This window comes from Diabrotica virgifera, chromosome 8 (genome assembly GCF_917563875.1).
Source record: "Diabrotica virgifera virgifera chromosome 8, PGI_DIABVI_V3a".
Taxonomy (NCBI): Eukaryota; Metazoa; Arthropoda; class Insecta; order Coleoptera; family Chrysomelidae; genus Diabrotica; species Diabrotica virgifera.
This window is the reverse complement of record NC_065450.1, coordinates 222,979,869-223,005,117: the sequence shown is the minus strand read 5'-3', so window position 1 is coordinate 223,005,117 and position 25,249 is coordinate 222,979,869. Positions and strand designations below refer to the sequence as shown.

The following is a 25,249-nucleotide window of genomic DNA, read 5'->3' as shown; positions in this document are numbered from 1 at the left end:
TGAATACCATATGAGCGTTTGTTTCTTTACTCCTGTATTTTTCCATCAACTGCCTTACAATGAAAATTGCATCTGTTGTTGATCTGCCCTGCATAAAGCCAAATTGATTCTCGGATATTTCGGTATCTTCACGTATCCGTCTATCAATAACTCTTTCCCATATTTTCATGGAGTGGCTAAGCAGTTTTATAGCCCTGTAGTTTGTACATTGTTGTATATCTCCCTTGTAAACAGGTACCAGTATACTGCTTCCCCATTCGTCTGGCATTTGACCAACTTCCATAATTATATTAAATAGACCTGCTAGCCACCTTGTTCCTGTCTCTCCCAATGCTCTCCATACTTCCCCAGGAATATCATCTGGTCCTACCGCTTTTCCTTTCTTTATTTTTTGAAGCGCTTGAGCCACTTCCCGTTTGTTATTTTGGTGACCATTGCTGCTACTGTCTCCGTTGACTCTAGAGGCTGTCTGTCAAATTCTTCATTTAATAAGCTGTCAAAGTACTTTCTCCATCTCTTTTTGACATCCCTTTCGTGAACTAGTATTTTATTATTTTCATCTCGGATACATCTAATCTGATTAAAATCTTTTGCTTTCTTTGCTCTCTGTTTGGCTATTTTATATATCTTCGTTTCGCCTTCCCTGGTATCAATTTGATCGTATAGGTTTGAATACGCTTCTGCTTTGGCTTTTGCGACTGCTATTTTCGCTTCCTTTTTCGCCACCATATAGTTTTGAAGATCTGTGTCGGATCTAGTTTCTTGCCACTTTTTATATAATTTTCTCTTCTCTTTTATTTTTCCTTGTACTTAGTTTGACCACCACCAAGTCTCTTTATCCTCAAACTTTTTCCTGACGTTTCCCCAAGTATTTCAATAGCAGTCTCTCTAATACTACTGGCCATTTTTCTCCAAATTGTATTAGGGCTTCCTTTCATGTTCCAACATATTTTTTCTACTATTCTTCTCCTGAATAGACCTTCTTTCTCATCTTTTAGCAGCCACTTGTGGTCCTCTCCGATATTTTTGTTTAGTTTCGCTTTTTACTTCGATGTCCAGAACAACACTGGGATATACAGGGTGAGGCAAATAAAGGGCCTATTAGAAATATCTCGAGAACTAAAGGCAACAGAATCATGAAAATTGGAATAAATAGGTTTTGAAGGATGATCTATTAAATGAAAATATTTTCATCTCTTTGCAACTTCCGGTTATACCGGAAGTTGCTTATATAACTTCGTTTTTTTAAATGGGACACCCTGTATATTTTTACATTTTTGGATTCTCTTCGATGTCTTCTTTCTTAAAATATGAGGTTTTGTAATATTATACAGAGTATTTTAAAAGATAATTACGTTTTTTTATTGATTTCGTAGCAAAATTAACACCCTGTAGAATGTAGTAGTTTGACATCTAAAACTCTACTTACGTTCAAATGATTTTTAATATACTCTACTATTGTTAAGAATCATTAGTATAGCTAAATTTTTTATTTTAGTATACAGGGTTGGTCGAAACTCGGAATGAGTATTTTCTGAGTTTTCTTAAATGGAACACCCTGTATTTTTGTATTGTAGTGAAATGATATTTTATAGTACTTTTTTATTTCTTAAGCATTCCCTATACCTAACTGCTTTAATTTGTGCTTAATTGTTAATCGCACCAACAATCTTAACTAAGTAGGTATTTCGATAGCTAAACCATTATTGGTAATTTTAAGGGCCAGTCTGGATTAATATGTATTTATTTCTGAAAAATTATTTGGGATTGAGTATTTTCACGGCCAACCTAATAAAATTGTACGTATTTTTTGTTGCAATTAATGTTTAGTTTGAATCACCAATAACTCACAAATTAAAGCAGTTAGGTATAGGGAATGCTTAAGAAATAAAAAAGTACTACAAAATATCATTTCACTACAATACAAAAATACAGGGTGTTCCATTTAAGAAAACTCAGAAAATACTCATTCCGAGTTTCGACCCACCCTGTATACTAAAATTAAAAATTTAGCTATACTAATGATTCTTAACAATAGTAGAGTATATTAAAAATCATTTGAACGTAAGTAGAGTTTTAGATGTAAAACTACTACAATTCTACAGGGTGTGAATGTTGCTACGAAATTAATAAAAAAACGTAATTATCTTTTAAAATACCCTATATAATATTACAAAACCTTATATTTTAAGAAAGAAGACATCGAAGAGAATCCAAAAATGTAAAAATATACAGGGTGTCCCATTTAAAAAAACGAAGTTATAAGCAACTTCCGGTATAACCGGAAGTTGCAAAGAGATGAAAATATTTTCATTTAATAGATCATCCTTTAAACCCCCTTTATTCCAATTTTCATGATTCTGTTGCCTTTAGTTCTCGAGATATTTCTAATAGGCCAGTTATCTGCCTCACCCTATATACTGTCCCTGTTATTACTCAATTATATTCAGAGCACATTATGAACCTATCGCCAACTGATATAGACGAGGGAATACTTATAAATGAAGAATTATTGAATAATATAAAATGATAAAATACGCTGATGACACTGTCAATTCTGTAAACAGAATTAAAAGTCTGGAGACCATTGCTTGGGTGTAAATTAAAAAAAAAACACTGCGGAAATTAAGATAAGGATCGAGAAAGCAAGATCAGTTTTCGTCAGAATTTAAAAAAATCTCTAACAGCCACGATATAAAATTGGAAATGAAAGTTCGTCTACTAAAATGCGTCACCGTTCTTCTATATGGAGTGGAGGCATGGGCCTCAACTGAAGCATCACTGAATAGACTCAAAGCATTTTAAATGTGGTGCTATAGGCCCATATTGACGACTTCCTAGATAGACATTACCAACGTTTTGCACCGAAATGTTAAAGAGTGCGATCTTAGACCATAAAAACTGATAGACACGCCTTGTACCGAACCGTTGAAGCAAACACCTTCCGCGAAAGTGACGTCACAACGGCAAGAACTCGTTTGGATTCTTAGCAAAGCACTAATAAAAGGACATCGCACACATCTTATGGAAAATATAATGTCACTCAAAGTCAATAAAATTTATACGAATAAATTCGTTTTAAATTAACGGTCAAATCTTATCATTGCGCCAACTCTTAATTATGATTAATTACGGCGCAAATTGCAATTAAAGTTTATCGAAATCACATTTTTGGAGTCCATAAAATGTTAGTTACAATTACTATTGCTCTGGGTGCTATTCAAAAGAGCCTTATACCCCGCTGGGCCTAAGCGGATTAGTGAAACTAATCCGCTGATTTATGGAGTACCGACAATTTGGGTATTATAAAATATTTTTTCTCTCTCTAACTTATGTACGTATCCATTTGATTTCAGATTTATTTATATCAATGTCTGCTCTTATTATTGAAAATATGGAGTTGGCGCAATGATAAGATTTGACCGTTAATTTAAAACGAATCTATTCGTATAAATTTTATTGAATTTGAGTGACATTATATTTTCCATAAGATGTGTGCGATGTCCTTTTAGATTAATTTTAGTATAACTTCAATATTTTGTAAAAAATATGAAAGAAAAATCATTTACCAAAGTAATTAATAAATATTTTTGACTTAAAGTAATTTTGTAAAAATAAATGTTTTTTTTTTAAGTATATCGTTGGTATATCTCTTCTTGTTTGATAATCAAAAATAAATTTAAAGGAGAGTAATTTTCTTTTGGGTGTAAGTTTCACATGGTTTCACGTTAGGTGAAAAATATGTAGGAAATCTAATAAGTAATGACCACAAAACAAAATAGCTTTTGTTAACTTACTTCCAACTCTTATTAAATTATTTAGTTTTTCACCTTCGTGGTACAATCTGATGTAGCAATAACGCAAACAAATTATCTTTATTCGATTAAACAAATGGTTTGTTTCAAAATCATGATCAAACATATGTTCTTTGTATTCGTTAAACACAGAACCACGCACGTTTAAGATCAATTTTGTCATTAATTTAGAATCGTTCAATTTTTTTTTAAATTGTACCTACATAATTCTAATTTCGCTTTCAGCAATTTTGCAAATATGAATAGCGTCTTTAGCAGGTTGAATTAAAAAAAATTTTGATATGCTATAATGTCTGTGTCTTATGAATGGACATTGTAAATTATCACATTCAATTGCACACAAACATATGTCACAATCTAATGTTTTCTTAACTTTCTTAACTACAAACCCAGCGATATAGTCAACAACATCACAAACATAAGATGACTGTTTTTGAAAAACTTAAATTATTTACAGTATAATCATGGTTAATACTAGTTATTATTTCCCTATTATTTTCATCAGTTATAAAGTTGTCAATGAGTTGATGATCAACAGTTTTCATTTTCACAGTATTTGTTGTGATCATTGCGTAAATTGTGGAAGGTGCCTGTTCTATACAATTAGCCTGGGTAGATCCTGTAACGCTTGTGTGCATTACAAGTCTTTTATATTCATCTTTAAATTGTTTTGCCGTTGGGTTGTTGTTGTAACCTCCATGACTTCTATAATAGAACTAAAGAAAACTTCTAAGTGATCCTGAGAAACTTTATAGGCCGAAAGATACTTCAGACCTCCATCCATATTATCCTTCACGTAATTTTTCCAAATTCGCATTAATGACTTTCAATTAATGATCATACCAATAAAACCCGTTTTTCTTTGGCTTAGATGCAGTGGTTCACCATTGTTGGAATATTTGAGTGAATTAAGATACTTTATAAATTCTTCAATTTTTTGAAAAATCGCTTGTTTATTATGCTGCTGTAAACTGGATTTTAGGTGTTTTCCCCCTTTTTTTGTCGTTGCGTATAATTAAATGCTCTGCAAGATAACACCATAATTAAAAAATTAGTGTATTGGAAATTTTTTTAAATTGGAACACTTTAAAAAGTTTACAACGCCTATAAACACTTCTAATCTCTAACGTTTTTCTGCCGTAAACTGACGTCACGCACAGCTGTGTGAATTGTTTTATGTTGGCTTCACTTTTCGAGACGAGAGAATAGCATTACGGCGTGTCTATCAGTTTTTATGGTCTAAGAGTGCGATCAAGTAATAGCCATAAAATGTCGCAAACTGGGCCAACTTCAGGAAGAAGAATAATAACCTGGCTTCATAACTTTGCAAAATGATTGAACTAGATTACTACCTATCAAACTTTTTAGGGTAGCAGTCAACAAAGTCAAAATAGCCATGTTAGTGTGCAATATCAATAATTATAATTAATTTACCTGTCTAGCACTGGTAAGACCTGGAGGCACGAAGGTGTATCCTAAGGATCTAGCGTCTAGCCCATCATGGGTTGCTACGAAGCCGAGTCGCGATCGAGCCCCATGCTCCGCCACTATCTCGTGTCCGTCTCTGGAGCACTTGCAATGTTTGCATGTTTTTCTGTAACCAAAATGTACAAGTTAGTAAATTCTTTGACACACACACATTTCAAGTTTAATCTTACGTATCAAATACGTGAACGCAAGTACTGCTGGCAATATAAAGCGACAAACATGCGTCACTCCATAAGGTCGCCTCGAGAGGTTTAAATAACGATGTATTTGAAACGTCAGATTAAAGTTAAAATTAAAACTGCCATAACTTTGGTTCCCGACTACCTAAAGGCTTGCTTAAAAGCTTAAAATTTAGGTTTTGTTATCTATTTTAATAATTCGTTGAGTTCTAATATTCCAGAATAACCAAACAGATGAGAGAAGAGTTAATCACAACGTGTGTTGGCTTACTTATGATACAAAAAGCTCAATTTTTAGGCAGTCAAAACGCATTAAAAATTTTAACATGATGTATCTCTGGTAATTTTACTCCGACTAATCTGAAATTTTCAGAGAGTATTCTTGTAGTCATGCACTTTCAATTTCAAACCATACCCCTTCTCCCAAAACAGCTGTATCTTTTAATACACTGGATTGATTTTAATTTACAAATGCTCATTTGAAAGGTATTTAAAAACCCTTTTAACAATAACTATTACATTTACACTAATAAGACTTCGATAGAAAAAGATCCATGTCTCCGTGTTGAAAATCGATAAAACTAAAAAGAAGAAAATAAATTGGAGTGGCAATAAACGTTGACAATGAGTTCTGGTTGAATTCCCACAGCGAAATTCGCTGTCAATTAAATTTAATAAGCGACAATTTATGAATCGTGAATTTTACAGCGGAAGAAAAAATTATACTCGCCCAAAGGGTAGTGATACGGCAAGGTGCTTCTATGAAGTATATAGAGGTGATTTTACACTGTTGAAAAAACACTTAAAGACGAAGTAGGTGAATATTCCTACATGTATTTTGGTCTTGATATTCCTAATTATACTTTATTGTTAAACAGTCTCTCTTTTCTTTTATTCCTGAATATCCGCTTTTCCAACAAAAAGCAAAATATTAAAGGGGGGCTTGAAATCAACATTCAACATTTTTGTGAAGTGTTTTTTAAAACCTTTGGTAGAATTATTTTATTTTTAAATTAAATAAACATATTAAGTACAAAAAAATCAGTGCAAAATATTGAAAAATAAACCAACGCGCAACGGTGGCAAATTTTACAGACTCATAAACAAAAAATGGATTTTTCTTTGGGCATCAGAACTGGTCATTGGATCAAGTGAAACAAAAGATTCAAAAATATTTTATTAGTTTCTCAAGGAAACGTCTGTCTAGCGTTTTTTTACCGATATTTGAGTTTATGGTATCACTCAGAAGTCAAAACAACGAACTTTATGTAAAAAGGTGAAAATTAACATAATATTTATTATTGTTAAACAAAAAATAAGCCCAAAACAAAAATATCTCGACAGCGTTACTTCATGAAATGTCTAAAGAAAATCTGTGTAAAATTTCAGGTGGATAGGCCAAGTAGTTTTTGAGTTACAATGCCCACCGTCTTTTAAAAAATCAGTTTCGAGAAAAGCGCCTTTAAAGTAACGATAACTTTCATTTTCAATCTCATTCATCTTCTTTTTTGTCTGCTAAAGCGAAAAGTGATGCACACCGGAACATGTTTTTGAATCGCGGAGTAATCTACAAAGGAGAAGGCGAACAGCAGCTGTTGAACATTTCTCACTACGCTCAAGCGTGCTGGCGATTGGATATAAAGTATGGAAATAAAATACCTTGGAATAATACTGTCCAGCTACGGAGACCTGGACAGAGAAGTGAGAAATCAAGTACAACAAAAAAAAGATAGACTGACAGGAAAACTTAATAACACTATAAGGCGAAACCAACGTTTTAACACTGAGATAAATTCAAGAATTTATAAAGCCAGTGTAAGATCAATAATAACAATTGCATCAGAAACAAGACCGGACACAGCAGCAACACAAAGATTACTGGAAACGGAAGAGATGAGAGTACCTACTGAGAAGAATTACAGGAAATACGCTGAGAGATCGAAATAGGAGTGAAGAGATTAGAAGAAAATATAACGTACACTGTATAAACACGAAATAAAAAACAATGGAATAAATAACCACAAAATACCAAGAGATAAATCACCAATTGGCAGAAGGGAGTGACAACCTTCCATAGAGGTATCAATCCGCCAATGAACAAGTAGAATTGCCAATTGCCTATAAGGAGGAAAAAGAAGAAGATTATATAAGTACCTAACTAGAACTTGTCTGCTCTAAGAAATCCAAAATATGTAATAGGTACATAATATAGAAATACAAAATAGTCAAAAAGTAATCTAATAAGAAAGTTCCGATTTTAAATAATTTGCTTCTGTAAATTTTATCGATGTAATTCGACAGGTAGGTCTTCTTTTTTGATACTACTGCAAAACATTGTAAAATATTGTTTTTCAATTTAAACAATTAAAACGTATATAATTTATTCCATAAAAATATCAAGCAGAAACTTCTGCAATGGGGCTTTTCATTCACAGTCATTTGTTTCGAGCTTCTGTCATATGTCGTATAATCCGTGCATATTAATATTATAAACAGATTATACAACATATGACAGAAGCTCGAAACAAATGACAATCGAAAAGCCCTATAAAAGTGACAATTATAACTTCTTTGCCAAACCGGCTTTTGATGACATCAGCATAGCCACCTTTACTTTACAAGCCATGAAGAGAAAAAGGCAACATCGCAATTGATGACGTGCGTAGTCCGACTTTCGGACTACCGCTTTTGAAAACACAATTTTAAAGTAGAAATTCTGGTAAAATTTATAGTATTTTTTGAGTCGAACAAGAAAATATTATTAATTAGAAGTTTGTACAAAATAAAATTAAAAGTACTTCCTTGTAAGTAACGTTTATTATACAAAAAAAAACCAATAACAAGAATATACATGGGATTAATTTTTTTCGAATCCTAAGAAAACTAATGAGTATTTTTCAAAAATTTAAACGCAGAATGAAAGATTACGTTAGGACCGAGGGCCGAAAGTCCCTGAAAACTTCTATGTTTATTTTAATAAGTTACAGGGGCGAAAAGTTAAGAAAATTTAGTGTGATTTTTAGTTTCAAATATGTCATTCAAAAACAACCTTTCATTCATTCTAAGGGACTTTCGGCCCTCGGTAATAAAGTAATCTTTCATTCAGCGTTTAAATTTTTCAAAAATACTTATTAGTTTTCTCAGAATTCGAAAAAATGATTGCATTTAAAATACACTGAAAATTTTGACAGGCGTCAAAATTTTGCATTTTGTTCCTTTCCCTTTAAAGTTTTTCGCACTTATTTAGAAACATCCTGAATTGGAAAAATGCGAGGAACTGCAGAAGGTTTTAACTTAGGATTCGTTAATTTCTCTACATGTTTGTTGCCTTCCTTATCTACCCATTCTCTAACTCTCTCGTTGTCATCAGAATAAAAATGTTTGGCACATACTACCGCTGATGTTCCAATAACAAAATTTTTCCTGTGGATACACTGTAACCAAAGTTCTCGCAGCTTTGGATCCTTTGGAAATAAAAAAGTGCTTTCTGGTTGTTCATTCTTTTTAAGACTGCTATCGTAATTGCTTTTGCACTCTGGCACACAGCAACGGCTTGGCATCTACAAAAACAAAAATTATAAGTAGGTATGCCGTATGTAAAATACCAAACTTAAAGAAATTTATATAAACTTGCGTGCATAGAAATCAGCCCACTCAAAAATTTGGTCATTTTTGATGTCTCGTATTTCCCGAACCTGTTGGCCGATTTAAATTGATTTTTTAATATGTTATAGCCTGATTCTTTAACAATACCCCTGTAATAATATTGTTGCTAAATAAGTAAATTTTCATTGTATATATACCGGGTGTACGAATTAAACTGTCTTTTTTTTTCAAAGTTCGCATCACCCTATGGAATATTCATTCTAAGGGACTTTCGGCCCTCGGTGATAAAGTAATCTTTCATTCTGCGTTTAAATTTTTCAAAAATACTTATTAGATTTTTCAAGATTCGAAAAAAATGATTACATTTAAAATACATTGAAAATTTTGACAGGGGTCAAAATTTTGAATTTTGTTAGTTTCCCTTTAAAGTTTGTCGCCACTTATTTAGAAACACCCTGTATTGATAAAAGATATATTATCTAGTTGTTAAAGTAGCTAACTTTTTTTTATTATCCAACATAAGTGAATGAATAAAAAACAGAATGTTAAGAAAACCTGAGGCTATAGTTGAGTTTTAATTTCACTATTTTATAAATGCCCGTTATACAATAAAAAATTAACTGCTTAGCAACAATATTATTACAGCGGTATTGTTAAAGAATCAGGCTATAACATATTAAAAAAATCACTTGAATCGGCCAACAGGTTTAGTAAATATAAGACATCAAAAATGACAAAAATTTTAAGTGGACGCATTTCTATATGCACGTAAGTTTATATAAAAATATATTATACTATAAAATATATTATATAAAAATATATTATATTGAACTAAAATCATCTTAATACATACCTTTTAATATTCTTTATAATTTGGAGCACGAAATATTGTAAAATGTTTCGAGTTTTTCTGTAAATACAGTGAATATTATTTAAAAACATTTAAAAATAAATGAGAACTGTCAGAATTAACCGGTCTACGCTTAGATGTTGCCAAGTTTCAACTTCATGGCTTGTAAAGTAAAGGTGGCTATGACATCAGAGATCCTCATTTAATGGTTTAATTTAACAACTATAAATCTAACCAACAAACACAATGCCTTATTTATTACAGTTTTTATATCCTAAATAACATTATATTCTCCTCTTTTACTAGAAAACCCTCATTTCTACCCTATCAGTCGGTATCGGTTTCGATTTACGATCTCGTAAAAAAAATTAATTTCCTCCTAGTTGGAGGAACTAGCGCGCCTATAGCAACACAGATAACGACGGTGCTAGTTTGGTTGCATATACTCGGGAGTGATGTTTTATGAGGCTATCAATTTTAGACCCGGACAGGACCGTATTCGGAAATTTAAAAAATATATTTTATTAACTACTGTGAGATAAATCTGATAAATAAGATATTTTAATTGTGTTGAAATTTTGAATGTGAAAAGATTAAAATGTCTAATGAAAAATTACACAAATATTGAAAAAAGAAAAGGATTTAGGAAAAAAATTGAATTACAAATGGTACCTGCCGCCGCCATTGGGTTGGGCAAAATTCCTTCATTCCCAGAATTATTTTTTTTAAATTATTTACGTTCTATGCTATGTAATTAGTACTCAGCGCAATTTTGGCACACCATCCCTTCCATCTACCACCAAAAACGTAATTTTTTTGTTTTTATTATTTTTTTTTGTTCGGTGGGTTGCAATCTATTTAAAAATTAAAAAAATTCACACGTATAGTTGCGGATTTTACAAATTTTGTCTGTTTTTATAGACCCGCAGTTCAAAAATAAATAACCTAAAAAATGCATTATTTTTCGAAAAAAAAAACGTTAATTTTTTTAGACGGCTGCAGCTCTATTTTTTTATTTTGTGTATTTTATCAAAAATACATTTCTGATTTTTCCAGATTTTTACGTAAGGTTCATCACGTTCAAAAACCCTAAAAACTGGTCTGAGAGGATTGGACGTGTTTCGTGGCGGCGGGGCATAATTTTATCGCGAAAAGCAGATGGAGGAAAATATCAGGGTTAAATGGAGTGGTCCATACATACAAATGGAATATTTTTTTTTTTTTGAGAAGGTCTTCAATATGATTTCTTGATACGTATTTATAATACAAAGGGTGCGTTTGATGGTTAATGTGTATACAATTAGTATCTAATGTTTTTTAAACTTGACCGGACAATGAGTCTTATCATATTACAGTCGAACCCGCTTATTGGAATAGCCTTTGTGCAAGGCAAAAATATTCTTATAACCGGGATATTCTAATAACCGATCATTGGTGGCTAGTCGAAATAAGTGTTACCGAATATACGTAATAATATTATTTACATACTATGCCAATGTGTAGTTTTACATACTATGCCAATATGTAGTTTTATTACATACTATGCCAATATGTAGTTTTATTACATACTATGCCAATATGTATATCATATATGTACCTATATAATCAGTGTATGTAAATGGTTTTAGGTCTTTTTACGTCAATAATACAGTAGTGTAACTAGTAGTTATCTATGTATGTGTTAAATACCAAATTACATTACATGTATGTGAATGAATACATTATATAATTAATATGAAATGTATGCAATATGTAGATATGTAAATATTTTCTTATTAAAATGCATATAATATAACAAAATTACTTTTTTTTCTTGAGAAATTATTGGTAATTATAGCTTTTTCGTTGTTAATCCGTGTGGTCATCCTTAATCGACTGGTTGAATAGAAGTTTTATTGGCGTCAAGAAATGAATTGTTACATTCTTGTTCTTTTCTCTCCTTTTCGAATTTAACAAAGCCATAATTCCATCTTGCAAACAAGTAGGTACTCTCTGAGTGAATTCTAAATAAACTGCTTCTAACAATTTTATAACAGGCAACAGTGCCTTTGTGTAGACAAATACAAATTATTTTATGACCCATGCATTTGTCGGCCATGCTAAAGATCGAATTGGTATTCGTAACAAAGTAATAAATATTTATTACCCTAATAATATCTAATCCAGCACTACTTACAGGCCGTTGACGACAAGCCATAATACCAAACATAATTTAAATTTTTGTAAAAAAAATATTCTTTGACCTGCAAAATATGCTAATAAGCGGTATTATCTAGCTAGATCCTATTCCAATAAACAGATAAATGTATTAAGGAGTAAATGGAAATGTTTCGGGAACTTGAATTTATATTCCATAAACCGGGATATTCCTATAACAGGGATTCTAATAAGCGGGTTCGACTGTATCTGATTAGATAATTAAATAAAGCTCCTTGTGTCGATGATAGTTACTATGTAAAATTACATGTTCGATAATGATATTTATTTTGAAGAAACGTATACCAAAAAAGATTTATTGCCAATTTTTAAGATCTTGTGCCACCATATTATTGTATTTTTATTTCTATAGAACACATGTGGCATCAATTAAAATGTCGGATCAGGAGAAAAAATGTTACACCTATATTCTAAGCGGTTCTATAATTTAACTTAATTAATAGTGAAATACAAAATATTAATATTAGCAGTTGGCAAAATGTACCTAATTGCAGACATAGAAACAGTGGAAAATTCTTGTCTTCATATAGATAATTTCCAAAGTATTGTAATTAATTTAGCAGATGATACTGATAGTTACACTGAGCTCACACATTAAGATATGAACAAATATTTAAGAAATATTTCATTTGCTTTAATTTCTTTAATTATGTTTGTTCATGTGCCTAACTTTCTTATAAAAATTGGTAATAATTGTATAACTCACAAAGTTTCTATGTAAAACGGGATATCTCGTATAAAATTCGTACAGACCTTAGGCTAAGCAGAGTCCTTCAAAAATGCAAAGCTAAAATTATGCATAGTCATATTTCAGGTACCTAATCAGAAAGTACAGCATGAAGGTAGAAGAAACAATCATGAAAAATGAGCACCAGTGCATGACATTTGCTGATGATCCAACGATCCTAGCAAGAACCGCAAAATAATTAAGAAGAGGTTAAGAAAATTATTGAAAAAGCACAAAAATTTGGATCGGAGCTAAATTCAGACAAAACCAAATATCGCACCTTGAAAATCATATGGCAATAACTGCAATTTTTTCATGAAATGACCTTTGAATGCAGTCTAATAGGAAAAAAAATCTATTTTTAATGCTATATAGCAGAATCTGCAAAAAAAATTTAAGTTCGGCACCAGAAAGATACATCCCTATGTCTTTTATCAAAAATCGATTCTTCTTTTTATACCATCAGGCATTATCTGCAGTTGATGCTCTACGGTTCTAAAATTGGAACAAAAATTTAGATCTATATGGCAATATGTGCAAAATGTGACCCACACTCGTAAAATAAAAGCGAGATGTACTAAGGAAAAATGTTTTAAATGCAACAAAACATACGAGTGCTGCAGAGAGATTTCATTGCAACACTGGAAATAGCAACAAGACTATAACAAATTAATATACAACGTAGTACTGCAGATGGGTTTATCCCAAAAGAAAAACGAGGAACTCATAAGAATGGAAAAAGAATCAACGAAGTCGTGAAACAAAACAAAATGATTTACATTGAGTCCATTCTTAGAGTGAAATATCACTACCTAACGAAACAAACTACCAGATAATTCGTCAGCGATGTCAAAACTCTTGCTGATATTCATCGCGATTATATAAAATTTTGCAAAGAAAAAGTTTCGGTGTTCGGAAATTACGCTACGATGATAACCATATTTCACACAGAATTTAATATACACTCCTTTAAACCTAAAAATACCTTTGCTTGCCGTGAGAAAGTTACAGAAATTAATTAGATAAATCGACATTAGAAACAGTCTATAATACTCACCGTCAAGAAGTGGAACTCAATAGGAAAGAGAAATAAATGACTTAAAATCTGCAAAATCCAACAATTGCATCACTTCTTGTTTTGATTTACAATCATTACTACCGACGCCTTCAGACGAAGTCTCTTTATTTTATTACAAAAGCAGACAATCAACATTATTTAATTTCACAATTTTTTACCGGACCACAAGTGCAGGACACTTCTGTCTTTGGTTCAAGCGAATTGCTAATCGTGATTCAAATGAAATAGCGTCGTTCCTGTTACAATTTCTGAGGAACCATGCCAGGGAAAAAGAAATAATATTATACTCAGATAACTACTGTGGGCGAAATAAGAACAAGTATATTGTCTTTACTTTAGCATCTTTATCAATATGCAGTACAGAAATTGAAAACATACCTAAAATTACCAACAAATTTTTGATAACGGGTCACTCCCAAAATACGGTAGATAACGTGCATTCTTTGATTGAGAAACAAAAAAAGTCTTTAAAAGATGACCAATTTACGTGGCTGCGCAATGGTTCACAGTAGTTCAAACAGCGAAAAAAACAGGTGAACCTTATATAAAATTAATGAAAGGTGTACATCGGATATATTGGACTTTAAAAAACGATGTAAGGAAATGGGGAATAATTATAACATTGACGAAGAAGGAAATCAGGTCGTCTGTCGTCTGGAATGACATAAGATGAACTAGGTGGAGAAGACATTTAAAAATAAGTTTCAGGTTAAGGCAAGCTTTAACGATACAGATTTCAGAACCATTAATATAAGGCAAAAACAACGAGGGAGGGTGGCTAAAATGGAACTAAGTAAAGCATATTCGCATCCACCAGGAATATGCAATCTCAAAAAACAAGATGTAGACTCTCACTATGTAAGGCTAATGTTATTCAAGAGCACTATCATAGGTCTTATGCAGATTTACACGTGACCAATGCAACAATAGAAGACGAACAGACTGATTATAATATGTAAGACTTTGATTAAGTGTTAACACTAAAAATTTGTAATAAATAAATACAATCTTAAATAAAAAAAAACTGTTATTTGATATGCATTTTTACTGCGTCATTTGCGAAAATTGATATATTTTTTAAAACCATATGGCCGTATGTGCTAAAATACCTATTAATTTTAGCAAATTTTATGTACTTCTTAATTTATATAAAAATATGCAAAATTAAAGACAATTATACCAAATATCAAGTTTGTAGTTTAATTTTTGGAACTACAGGAAATAAAATTATCTTTACAAAAACTTAAAATGCCCATAACTCGATATTATGATTTTTGCAATTACTGCCCTATGGTTTTCAAGGTGCGATATATGATCATGAAAGGGGCAGAAGAAAAGAAAGAAGAAGAAGACTTTAGTGAGATCTGTAAGTAGTAGAAGTTATATTTTGAAAAGGGTGGGCTTAGGGCTTATTGTGGATAAGTCTCTAAAATGGAACTTGCACATTGATGCCTTACACAAAAAATTAAGTTCTGCTTGTTTTGCGCTAAGATCAGTTGCTACGGAAATGAATTTGTCAACATCTAGGACCGTTTATTATGCCCTTTTTGAGTCTCATCTTCGGTACGCCCTTCCATTCTGGGGTACGTGTTGTGCGACTCAATTTGAGCGTATTTTTAAACTACAAAAGAGAGCTCTTCGTTACTCCCTGAGACTCAATAGCAGAGTTCATTGCCAAGAATTCTTTAAAATATTAACTCTTCCTTCTTTGTTTGTTTTTGAATCCGTTTGTTTAATCCGCAAACATGCATCAGAAGGTCCAGAGAGACCCACTCACAACTATCCCCTTAGAAACGTGGAGCATAATCTTTATCTGCCAACCCCACGGTCTGAGCTGGTTAAGTGCTCTATACTATACAATTCGAGAAAAATGCACAATCACCTGCCATCTAACATCAAATCTATTACAGCATTTCCCGCTTTTCGCAAGGCCTTGAAAGCTTATTTGCTAGAGAGAGCTTTTTATACAGTGAATGACTTTTTTATAAACGATCTGAATTCAGCAAATTGACTTGCAGGATTATTACTTTCGAGTATGTACTTTTGTACATATTTGCAGCGGCATAGAACTTTTGATTTACTTTGCCTTTCCCTTTTCCTTGTTCGCCTTCTTTTTGCTCTGACGTTGTATACATATTGTTTGCAAAATTTTTAATTTTTTAATGTGTACTTAATAACTGTAAAATTATATTAAGTAGTATAACTCACGCCATTTACTTGGTGTCTGTTTCTGTTTTTGTTTTGTTTGTAGTTTTTTATTATTTTTTGTTTTTTATTGTATTTTTTTTTATTTTGTATAAGCTTTGTCCACAAATTGGTAAAATTTTATGACAATAAAGCATACCTTACATATAGGACAAACGTTTCCATTCTAAACCAACTCAATATTAAAAAAAAGGCTGTCCACAATATGTCTGCAACGAATTCTGCAATTCTTTGGTCACGTGGTTCGCAGAGGTGACGACAGTTTGGAGAGATTAATTGTTTCTGGAAACGTTCCGGGGAAAAGATCACGAGGACGATCACCAACTAGATGGTCTGACCAAATAAAGCATTCAGCTGGAAACTCATTCTGCGAAGCTCTTAGAGCAGCTGAAGATAGAGACCAATGTAAAAAGAATTGTTAGGAATATTGGAAGAAATCACGATCCCCAGTAATGGGGAAGCGACAAGAGAGAGAGAATCTTGTGATTATGTTTTAGCTACTCATTATGTTTTATAAAAATGCCCTATGTCCTAACGGCCGGTTGTGCGTATAAAAAAGGTACTATATTTAAGAATGTACTATACACGCTAACTAGAAAAATAAAACAAGAGATGGTTTAAAATAAAAATGACGCCTGAGAAAAAGGTGAAAATATATAAATAACCATATGGACAAAGATCTCCGATTTCCAATAAAACTTTCGGATTTTTCTAGATTCTATTTATAATTTAACGACTCTTTAATCATGAAAATAGTATGTGAAATATTTTTCCTCGATGATTTATTTATTTTTCCTTATTGTTGGACCAAAAAGTTCTTTTAATCTTGAATGATACACAATTTTGTTGTAATAAAATTTAAATTGGAGGTGAATGCTCCAATAAAATTATGAGATGCCAGTGATCTATTAATTTTGGGAAGAGCCTTCAAAATAAACATTTACAGAATATTTTAAATTATTATGTTTCGTCTAAAGATTTTCTTGAATTAATTTATAATTAACATACTTGGTAAAATTGGTACGAATAGTACTACACATACATAGTTTCAAAAGTTATGGATCCAGCATCACCTAAAGTTATCCTAATTTTCATACTTGATTTTGTCGTGTGAACAGATTAACAGATTCCTCTATTTTTTTTATTATTTTAGATTTTTCTTTGGTATTTACAGTTGGACAAAGGCTTACTCTAACTTCTTTTTTGAACTTATACCGAGTGAACGAAAATAAATGTTTTTCTTATATTAAGTTTGAGACACCCTGTAGGGAGGACAAGCTTTAAGCAGAGAACAACGACCACATTACAATACTTTGGAAATTATCTATATTTTATGAAGACAAGAATTTTCCACTTTTTCTAGATGTGTAATTAAATTTTGTCAACTGCTAATATTAATAGGCCTGGATCCCGCGTATAAAAAAAAGTTGATTAATAGCAAGCTGAAAATTTGTTAATAGCTTAAGGGTGTCTAGTCGGACAAACTTTGATGTACGGGAGCACTGGAACAGGGGAAGTTTTAATTGTGGAACAGATTACAGGTTTCGAACGTCAGACTACGAAAACGATTATATACTTTTTGTATAAACTTTGACTTGTCTCATACATGTACTTTGTACAATGTCGCATGTGATGAATAAATTTGACTTGACTTGACTTGACGTTCCATGTATTTTGTGGGACAGAACTTCCAATTGATTTCTTACCATTTCATTAAACTCTTATGCAAAAATCAGACTGGTGTTTATCACCAATTGAGCATTTTAATAAGTTCAACACGAAGAACGTGACAGGAATTATATTGGTGATAAATAGCAGTCTGATTTTTGCATGAGAGTTTAATAAAAGGGTAACAAATAAATTGGAAGTTCTGTCCGACAAAATACGTGGGTCGTTTTCGTAATCTGACGTTCCAGATTTTTAAACTGTTCCACAATTAAAACTTCCCCTGTTCCAGTGTTCCCGTACATCAAAGTTTGTCCGACTAGACACCGTTAAGCTATTAACAAATTTTCAGCTTGCTATTAATCAACTTTTTTTGGTGAACGGGATCTAGGTCTATAATATTTTGTACTTCACTATTAATTAAGTTAAATTACAGAAGCACTTAGAAGAGGTGTAACATTTTTTCTCCTAATAAATGTGACATTTTAATTGATGCCACATGTGTTCTATAGAAATAAAAATACAATAATAGGGTGGCACAAGATCTTAAAAAATTGCAATAAATCTTTTTTCGTATAGGTTTCTTCAAAATAATAATTATTTATGTAAGTCAGTAAAGTGACTATATCTAAAAAGTCTGATATTACGAGCAGAGCGAGCGAGGCAAGTAAGGCCAACCACTGACTATCAAGTGTACCTGACAGGTACACCTGAACAGGTAGAGCGGTCTGGTGTACCTCATAGTGTGTGGAGGGAATAACTAGCCTCTCAGTCAGGCGACCTGATCCGCCTCACACTATCAGGTACACCGCACAGGTCTACCTGTTCAGGTATACCTGATAATAAGTGAACACATGATACTATAAATAACATAAATACATACAGTCGAAAAAATGAAAGAATACCCATGAACGAACATATGAAACACGCTGTATTTTTCTGTCACCGTGTCACACAAAAAATTACCCAGCGCAAGTACATACATGTAATAATCATTATTACATGTACTTGCGCTGGCCAATTTTTTGTGTGACACGGCGACAGGAAAATACAGCGTGTTTCATACGTTCGTTCATGGGTATTCTTTCATTTTCCTACTGTAAGTAACATAAATAAATAACATAAATACTTTATTTATAGCATCATGAGTAAACAGACGAGTTCGATAAAGAGTCTTCACTGACGTGGTGCATACAAAATTTTATCGGCAACCATAGAAAACATTAACAAATAGTCATATTTAGTTTAATCTTTTTATTGTACAAACATACAAACATAAAATAAAAATTTCATATGACAGTGGTGGCTGATGGCAGATGACTTTTGCATGATGGCCGCTTCTAGTTTTTAATCGATAGTTATCAGTATTGAATAATTACTAAATCGGTAAAGTTTTTATTTATTTTATATGAATATAATTACAAAATACTACAGAATTTTACTTTTTGACAAAAATTGAATTAACAATAACGTAGATTTTGTACAATATTTTTAATAATTAAAGTAAATAAATTTTAAGAAAACTCAAATAAATAATTAATTACTGTCAAACACCATTTATTACATTCAATCTCTGTTAACGGGAGTAATATTTGCGACAGGTAAAGTTCTTCTTCCAGTACAATAAAGTGTTACTTTACTGCCTCAAATGAGTACAATAATGAAAAATATTAGGTTATAATTGTATACACATTAACCATCAAATGCACCCTTTGTATTATAAATACGTATCAAGAAATCATATTGAAGACATTCTCAAAAAAATATTCCATTTGTATGCATGAACCGCTCCATTCAACCCCGATATTTCCCCCCATCTGCTTTTCGCGATAAAATTATGCCCGCCGCCACGAAACACGTCCAATCCTTTCAGAATTGATTGAAATTTTGTTGAAAACTTAGGAATTTGGTGTCATATTGTATCACATCATTTACACTTCTCTGATCAACGAAGTCGATGTTCATTGTCTGTAGATAAAATTTTTTTCTGCGAGAAAATGTTTACAGCAGAGGAAATTTTACTTACCCCGCTATATCAAAATATTTTATAACTTTATAGTAAAGAACTTTCATAAATAGAGTGTCTTCATTATCAGTACGGCCTCTTAAAAATGATGGTATTATGATAATGATATTATTAAAAATGATAGATGATAAAAATGATAGAAATATAATTTTAGAATATAATGTTTATGGTGTGACATGATATTATAATATCAAATTGTTTCAATTTCAAAACTGAGTTAAACTTATGGTTCTTTTACTTGGAGCTAGATCTTCAGATCTTGGAGGCCACGTAATGTTAGAGTTAGGTCCAATCAAACAATAATTATTAAAATTGTTTTTAAGGAATTCCTTAACTTTCCGGCTATTATGCGCATCCATCCATTTGTAACCAAATTTCTTCTTCTTCTGGAATTATTTCTGTCAGTCTCGGTAAAATTTCTTCCTGTAGCAAGTCTAAAAATTTAATCTGAATTTAAATTTTCCTGATAGAAAAATGGCCCAATAATACAGGGTGTAACAAAAATATAGGTCATAAATTAAATCACATATTCTGGGACCAAAAATAGTTCGAATGAACCTAACTTACCTTAGTATAAATATGCACATAAAAAAAGTTACAGCCCTTTGAAGTTACAAAATGAAAATCGATTTTTTCGAATATATCGAAAACTATTAGAGATTTTTTTATTGAAAATGGACATGTGGCATTCTTATGACAGGAACATCTTAAAGAAAATTTATAGTGTAATTTGTGAACCCCATAAAAATTTTATGGGGGTTTTGTTCCCTTTAACCCCCCCCCCCTCAAACTTATGAAATTATTATGGTGGTACCATTAGTTAAATTCAATATTTTTAAAACTACATATTTTGCATCGTAGTATTTTTTCGATAAGGCAGTTTTAATCGAGTTGCGGCTTCTTTTTTAATATGTTTACATCAAAATTTTATGGGGGATTTGTTCCTTTAAACCCTCCAAATGTTTGTGTACGTTCCAATTAAACTATTTCTGCGGTACCATTAGATAAACACAGTGTTTTTAAAATTTTTTTGCTTCTTTGTAGTTTTTCGATAAGGCACCTTTTATCGAGATGTGGCTTCTTTTTTAATATGGTTCAAAATATACCTAAAAATGTAAATCATAAATAAATTTTCATATTATTACCTAGGCTCCATAATCGTACTTAACCATATACAAATATGTGGTGGATGTGACAAATATTCAAAATATCTCGATAAAAACTGACTTTTCGAAAAAGTACTAAGAGGCAAAAAAGTTTTAAAAACATTGTGCTTAACTAATGGTATCACAATAATAATTTAACTGGAACGTACACAAAAGTTTGGGATTTTTAAAGGAACAAAACCCCCATAAAATTTTTATGGAGAGTCCAAATTTTACTATAATTTTTTTTTTAAAGATGTTACTGCCATAAAAATGCCACATGCCCATTTTTAATAAAAAAATCTCTAATAGTTTTCGATAGATTAGAAAAAATCTATTTTCATTTTGTAACTTCAAAGGGCTGTAACTTTTTTCTGTGCATATTTGTACTAAGGTAAGTTAGGTTCAATCGAACTATATTTGGTCCCAAAATATGTGATTACATTTATGATGACCCGTATTTTTGTTACACCCTGTATTATGTCTAAATATTCCTAACCGGACAATTATTTTTTGACGTTATTGGGTATTGTTTTCTATAAGTTTCATAACAAAATTCCGCTCGTCTCTCTCCTTCAGCATCTCCTTCTCTTAGTTGTTGATGACATTGAGATTTATTTGAACGGAATTTATTTCTTTTCAAAGTTTTATTGTTTTCCAGTCGTCAGTGATTTGGCCTCTAAAAACGGGAAAAACAAGCTAAATTTTATGGAGAATATTAATTTTGGTACTTCAAAAAAGATGCAAATACTTTGACACTCCTACCCACTGGCTTTCCACTAAAACCCTCGAAAGGAGGGGGGACATTTACCAAGAATCTGTACGCCGCCGTTGAAAAAAATGTTTCCAATAAGAAATGTCGCTGAGATAATTTTGAACAAAAATGTTAATTATCACTTTTAGTGTAGAATGAATCGTCCTCTTATAAACAACGCTTGAATTGATCGGCGATTTTGTATGAGGGTTACGTGCGCGAAATAAATTTTTTACATAAAATTTGTATAAACTTAAGGGTAAAAATTCATACAGAAGTAAAAAACTTCGTTTGTATAATGGTATAAAAAGTTTATTAAAAAACTATTAACAAGTCATCCAAATGGATTGCAAAACGTTTTCGATCTAGATCAGATCATCTTCAGTGCGTTCTGCTTAGTAGATGAAACTAGCACACTTTTATAATTGATATCATCGAGATATATGATTTACATGTTAATATTATGATAAATGTAGCGACTCCAAGTCGATGATGAAAGATTATATATTAAAATTGCTCAAAGGGCAACATGGTCCCCTGCTCGAAAAGAACGGGTGGCCATGGATGAACTCTTGCCAGTTCAATGGACACAGACCAACCTAAAGAAACCAACCAGAAACAGTTTTGTTCGACGTAAGACACAATTTCTCATAAAACTCAGCGACAATCCATGGAGTGGCATCATGCAAACTCGTCCTTAAAACCTCAAAAAGAAAAACCGAATCTGAACACAAGAAAATTGACGGCAAGTGTTTTTTGGGGCCGTAAGGGTTTAATCCACGTAAAGTTTATGACTAGGGAAGTTTACCAAGGAACCCTTCAAAGACATCCAATACAGAATAAACGACGTGGTATGTTGTAGACGAAGGTGGTTCTGATTCACGACAATGCTCGACCCAATACATCAATAAGAATATCAACGTCCACAATGGAAAATTTTCGAGCAGCCTCCCTACAGCCCAGACCTCGTACCTTCCGATTATCGTCTGTTCCTGAAACTTAGGAATTCTTGGATGGAAGGTAGTTTGGAAATGACAAAAAACTCAAAGACGAAGTGGTATCCTGGCTCAGATGTTGTCCTGGCCTGCATAATAATTAAAAATTATTGATGATACAATTATTACCTAAATGCCTTGACCACCAAGACAACCACATTGAAAAAAAGCCTGAAGTACTGTGACTTTGTAAATAAAATTTTGTGTTGATATCTTCGTTTTTAATTCTTTTATGCCAAAACGTTCTTTACTTCCTGAATGGCCCATGTATTTCTTCATGCCCTCTGTTTTATTTCCTTTCTTGATTCTATAATCATTCCATGATTATCTTTGTTTTTTAGTACTTTAGTTATCGCACTAAATTAATTTATTTGCAAATAATTCAGTCAGGCTTTTGATAAAATCTGGCATGAAGGCTGCTCTTCAAAATAAAAATGAACGTTCCTGAGTCAACGTTTACTATACTGAGAACATATTTAGAAGGAAGATACTACCGTGTCAAGCATGCAGCAGATACATAAAAAAATCTTCCCTACACGATCTGGAGTCCCTCAAGGTAGTGTTCTGGGTCCTATATTATATTTGATATTTACACACGACATACCAACAAATGAAAATATAACGACTACAACATTTGCAAACGACACAGCTTTGTTAGTCGCACATGAAAATCCCGCAACAGCTACCGAACTCTTCAAAGGCATATTAGGGCCATTGAAATGTGGACAAAGAAATGGCGCATAAAGATCAATGAATCAAAATCACAACATATCATATTTACAAAATGTCGCAAAATATCTCCTAATATAGAAATAAATGATAAAGCAATTCCACAAGCCGAAGCCGTTAAATACCTTGGAATGCACCTGGACAAAACTTTGACATGGAGAACCCATATATGAAAAAAGCGCCAACAGTTAAACTTAAAATTTCGTAAACATTATTGGATCCTGGACAGAACATCGAAGTTGTCTATACGCAACAAACTTTTGGTATACAATACACTACTCAAACCGGTCTGGACCTACGGGATCCAGCTATGGGGTACAGCAACAAAATCCACCATATTATCCATAATGGTAAGATTACAATTCAAAGTGTTACGCACTATAACAGATGCCCCATGGTTCGTGTGACATTTATTTCCACAAGACATTTATTGTGATCTAGATGTACCTACGATCAGTGAAGTGATAGTTCAGTGCAGTGTTCGGTACATAAAACGCCTAGAAAGCCATCCAAATGCCCAATGCCCTGGCAATAAACTTGCTTGATAATAGTCAACAAACTCACAGACTTAAACGTAAAAATCCACTGGACCTTAATTATAAATAAATTTTATAACTCACCGTAATTGTGTATATATTTTAGATATATGTATTGTTTGTAAATGTGAAATGTAGGTTTGTATGTAGCATATTATCGGAATGTCATGTTTGTTCCATACTAGAGGTCCAGTCATTGGACTGACCTCTCTAACGTCAATTTTTTTACTTCAAACCCCAAAGACGCTTATTGTTAGAATGTTTATAACTAACAGATTGCCGAATAAACATTTAAAAAAAAAAATCATCATCGTCATTTGGCTCTACAACTCTATGTGAGTCTTGGCCGCGTTTACTATTTCCCTCCATTGTTGTCGGTCCTGAGCAGCAATTTCCCATTGCTGTACTCCCATTTTGCGTAGATCGCTGGCTACTGCGTCCTTCCATCTCTTTCTTGGGCGACCAACTGACCTTTTTCCATCGGGCCTTTCCCAGAATGTGGCGTTCAGAAGTCTTTCGTCACTTGATCTTAGCACGTGACCCGCCCATCGTATTCTGTTTGATTTAATGTAGCGTACTATGTTTTCATCTCCGTATATAAAAAAATATTTGCAAATAATAATAATATTGTGGCTAGCTTTAGGCCTACACCAAGCCGATTTCCATTTTTACATACATTTTATTCCGATTGCTACATATTTTCTCATTTATAGTCGAGGAAAAGAAGCATTTTGGCTCGCAATTTTTTCGTCCAGCATGGATTTACTTGAAATTTTCTCAGAAGGTAGGGAATAGTCCGGGGATCATTTTCTATATCATGCTGCAGTACGCTAAAACCTTGGGGGTGGTTGCCACCCCATCTCGGGGGCGGGAATTTTTTATTACATTTTAACCATGTAAATCGATGTAAAAAGTAATTCTAAGAAAAAAATGTTTTTTACATTTTCTTCGTAAAACTAATATTTTCCGAGTTATTCGCGCTTGAAAGTAACAGTTTTTCGACGAAAAAATCGACTTTTTTAGAGGGTTTTTGAGAATATCTCGAAAAATATGCATTTAATCAAAAAACTGTAGATATGAAAATTATACCTTTAAGTAACACAAACCAAATTCTTTTTCTGTAATATCTTTAAGACCAATACAAACCGAGATACGGCATGTTAAAAGTTAGCTTTTTTCGTCAAATGCATAATTTGAAATATTCAAAGCCAAATAACGGAAAACTTTCCATTTT

At 32.3% G+C, this 25,249-nt stretch overlaps 2 protein-coding genes across 4 annotated transcripts in view; both read right to left on the bottom strand.

The window, feature by feature from the left end:
* The window catches only part of LOC114342178 (four and a half LIM domains protein 2), a 485,196-nt gene that overhangs the window by 228,935 nt on the left and 231,012 nt on the right, over nt 1-25,249 (bottom strand). For all 3 annotated transcript variants that reach the window (XM_050657502.1, XM_028292970.2, XM_050657504.1), the window contains one exon: nt 5,250-5,409. In XM_050657502.1, the coding sequence (XP_050513459.1) occupies nt 5,250-5,409 (160 nt within the window). The remainder of the gene's footprint in view (nt 1-5,249; nt 5,410-25,249) is intronic.
* Nucleotides 8,281-10,172, bottom strand: LOC126889305 (THAP domain-containing protein 2-like). Its single transcript, XM_050657522.1, has 2 exons — nt 9,942-10,172; nt 8,281-9,042 (listed from the first exon to the last, which is right to left on the bottom strand). The coding sequence occupies exon 2, from the start codon at nt 9,040-9,042 to the stop codon at nt 8,722-8,724; it is 321 nt and encodes a 106-aa protein (XP_050513479.1). The 5' UTR covers nt 9,942-10,172; the 3' UTR covers nt 8,281-8,721.

Excerpts from the sequence above, each read along its gene's own strand:
- LOC126889305 (XM_050657522.1), bottom strand. The coding sequence starts at position 9,042 with ATGCCAAGCCGTTGCTGTGTGCCAGAGTGCAAAAGCAATTACGATAGC.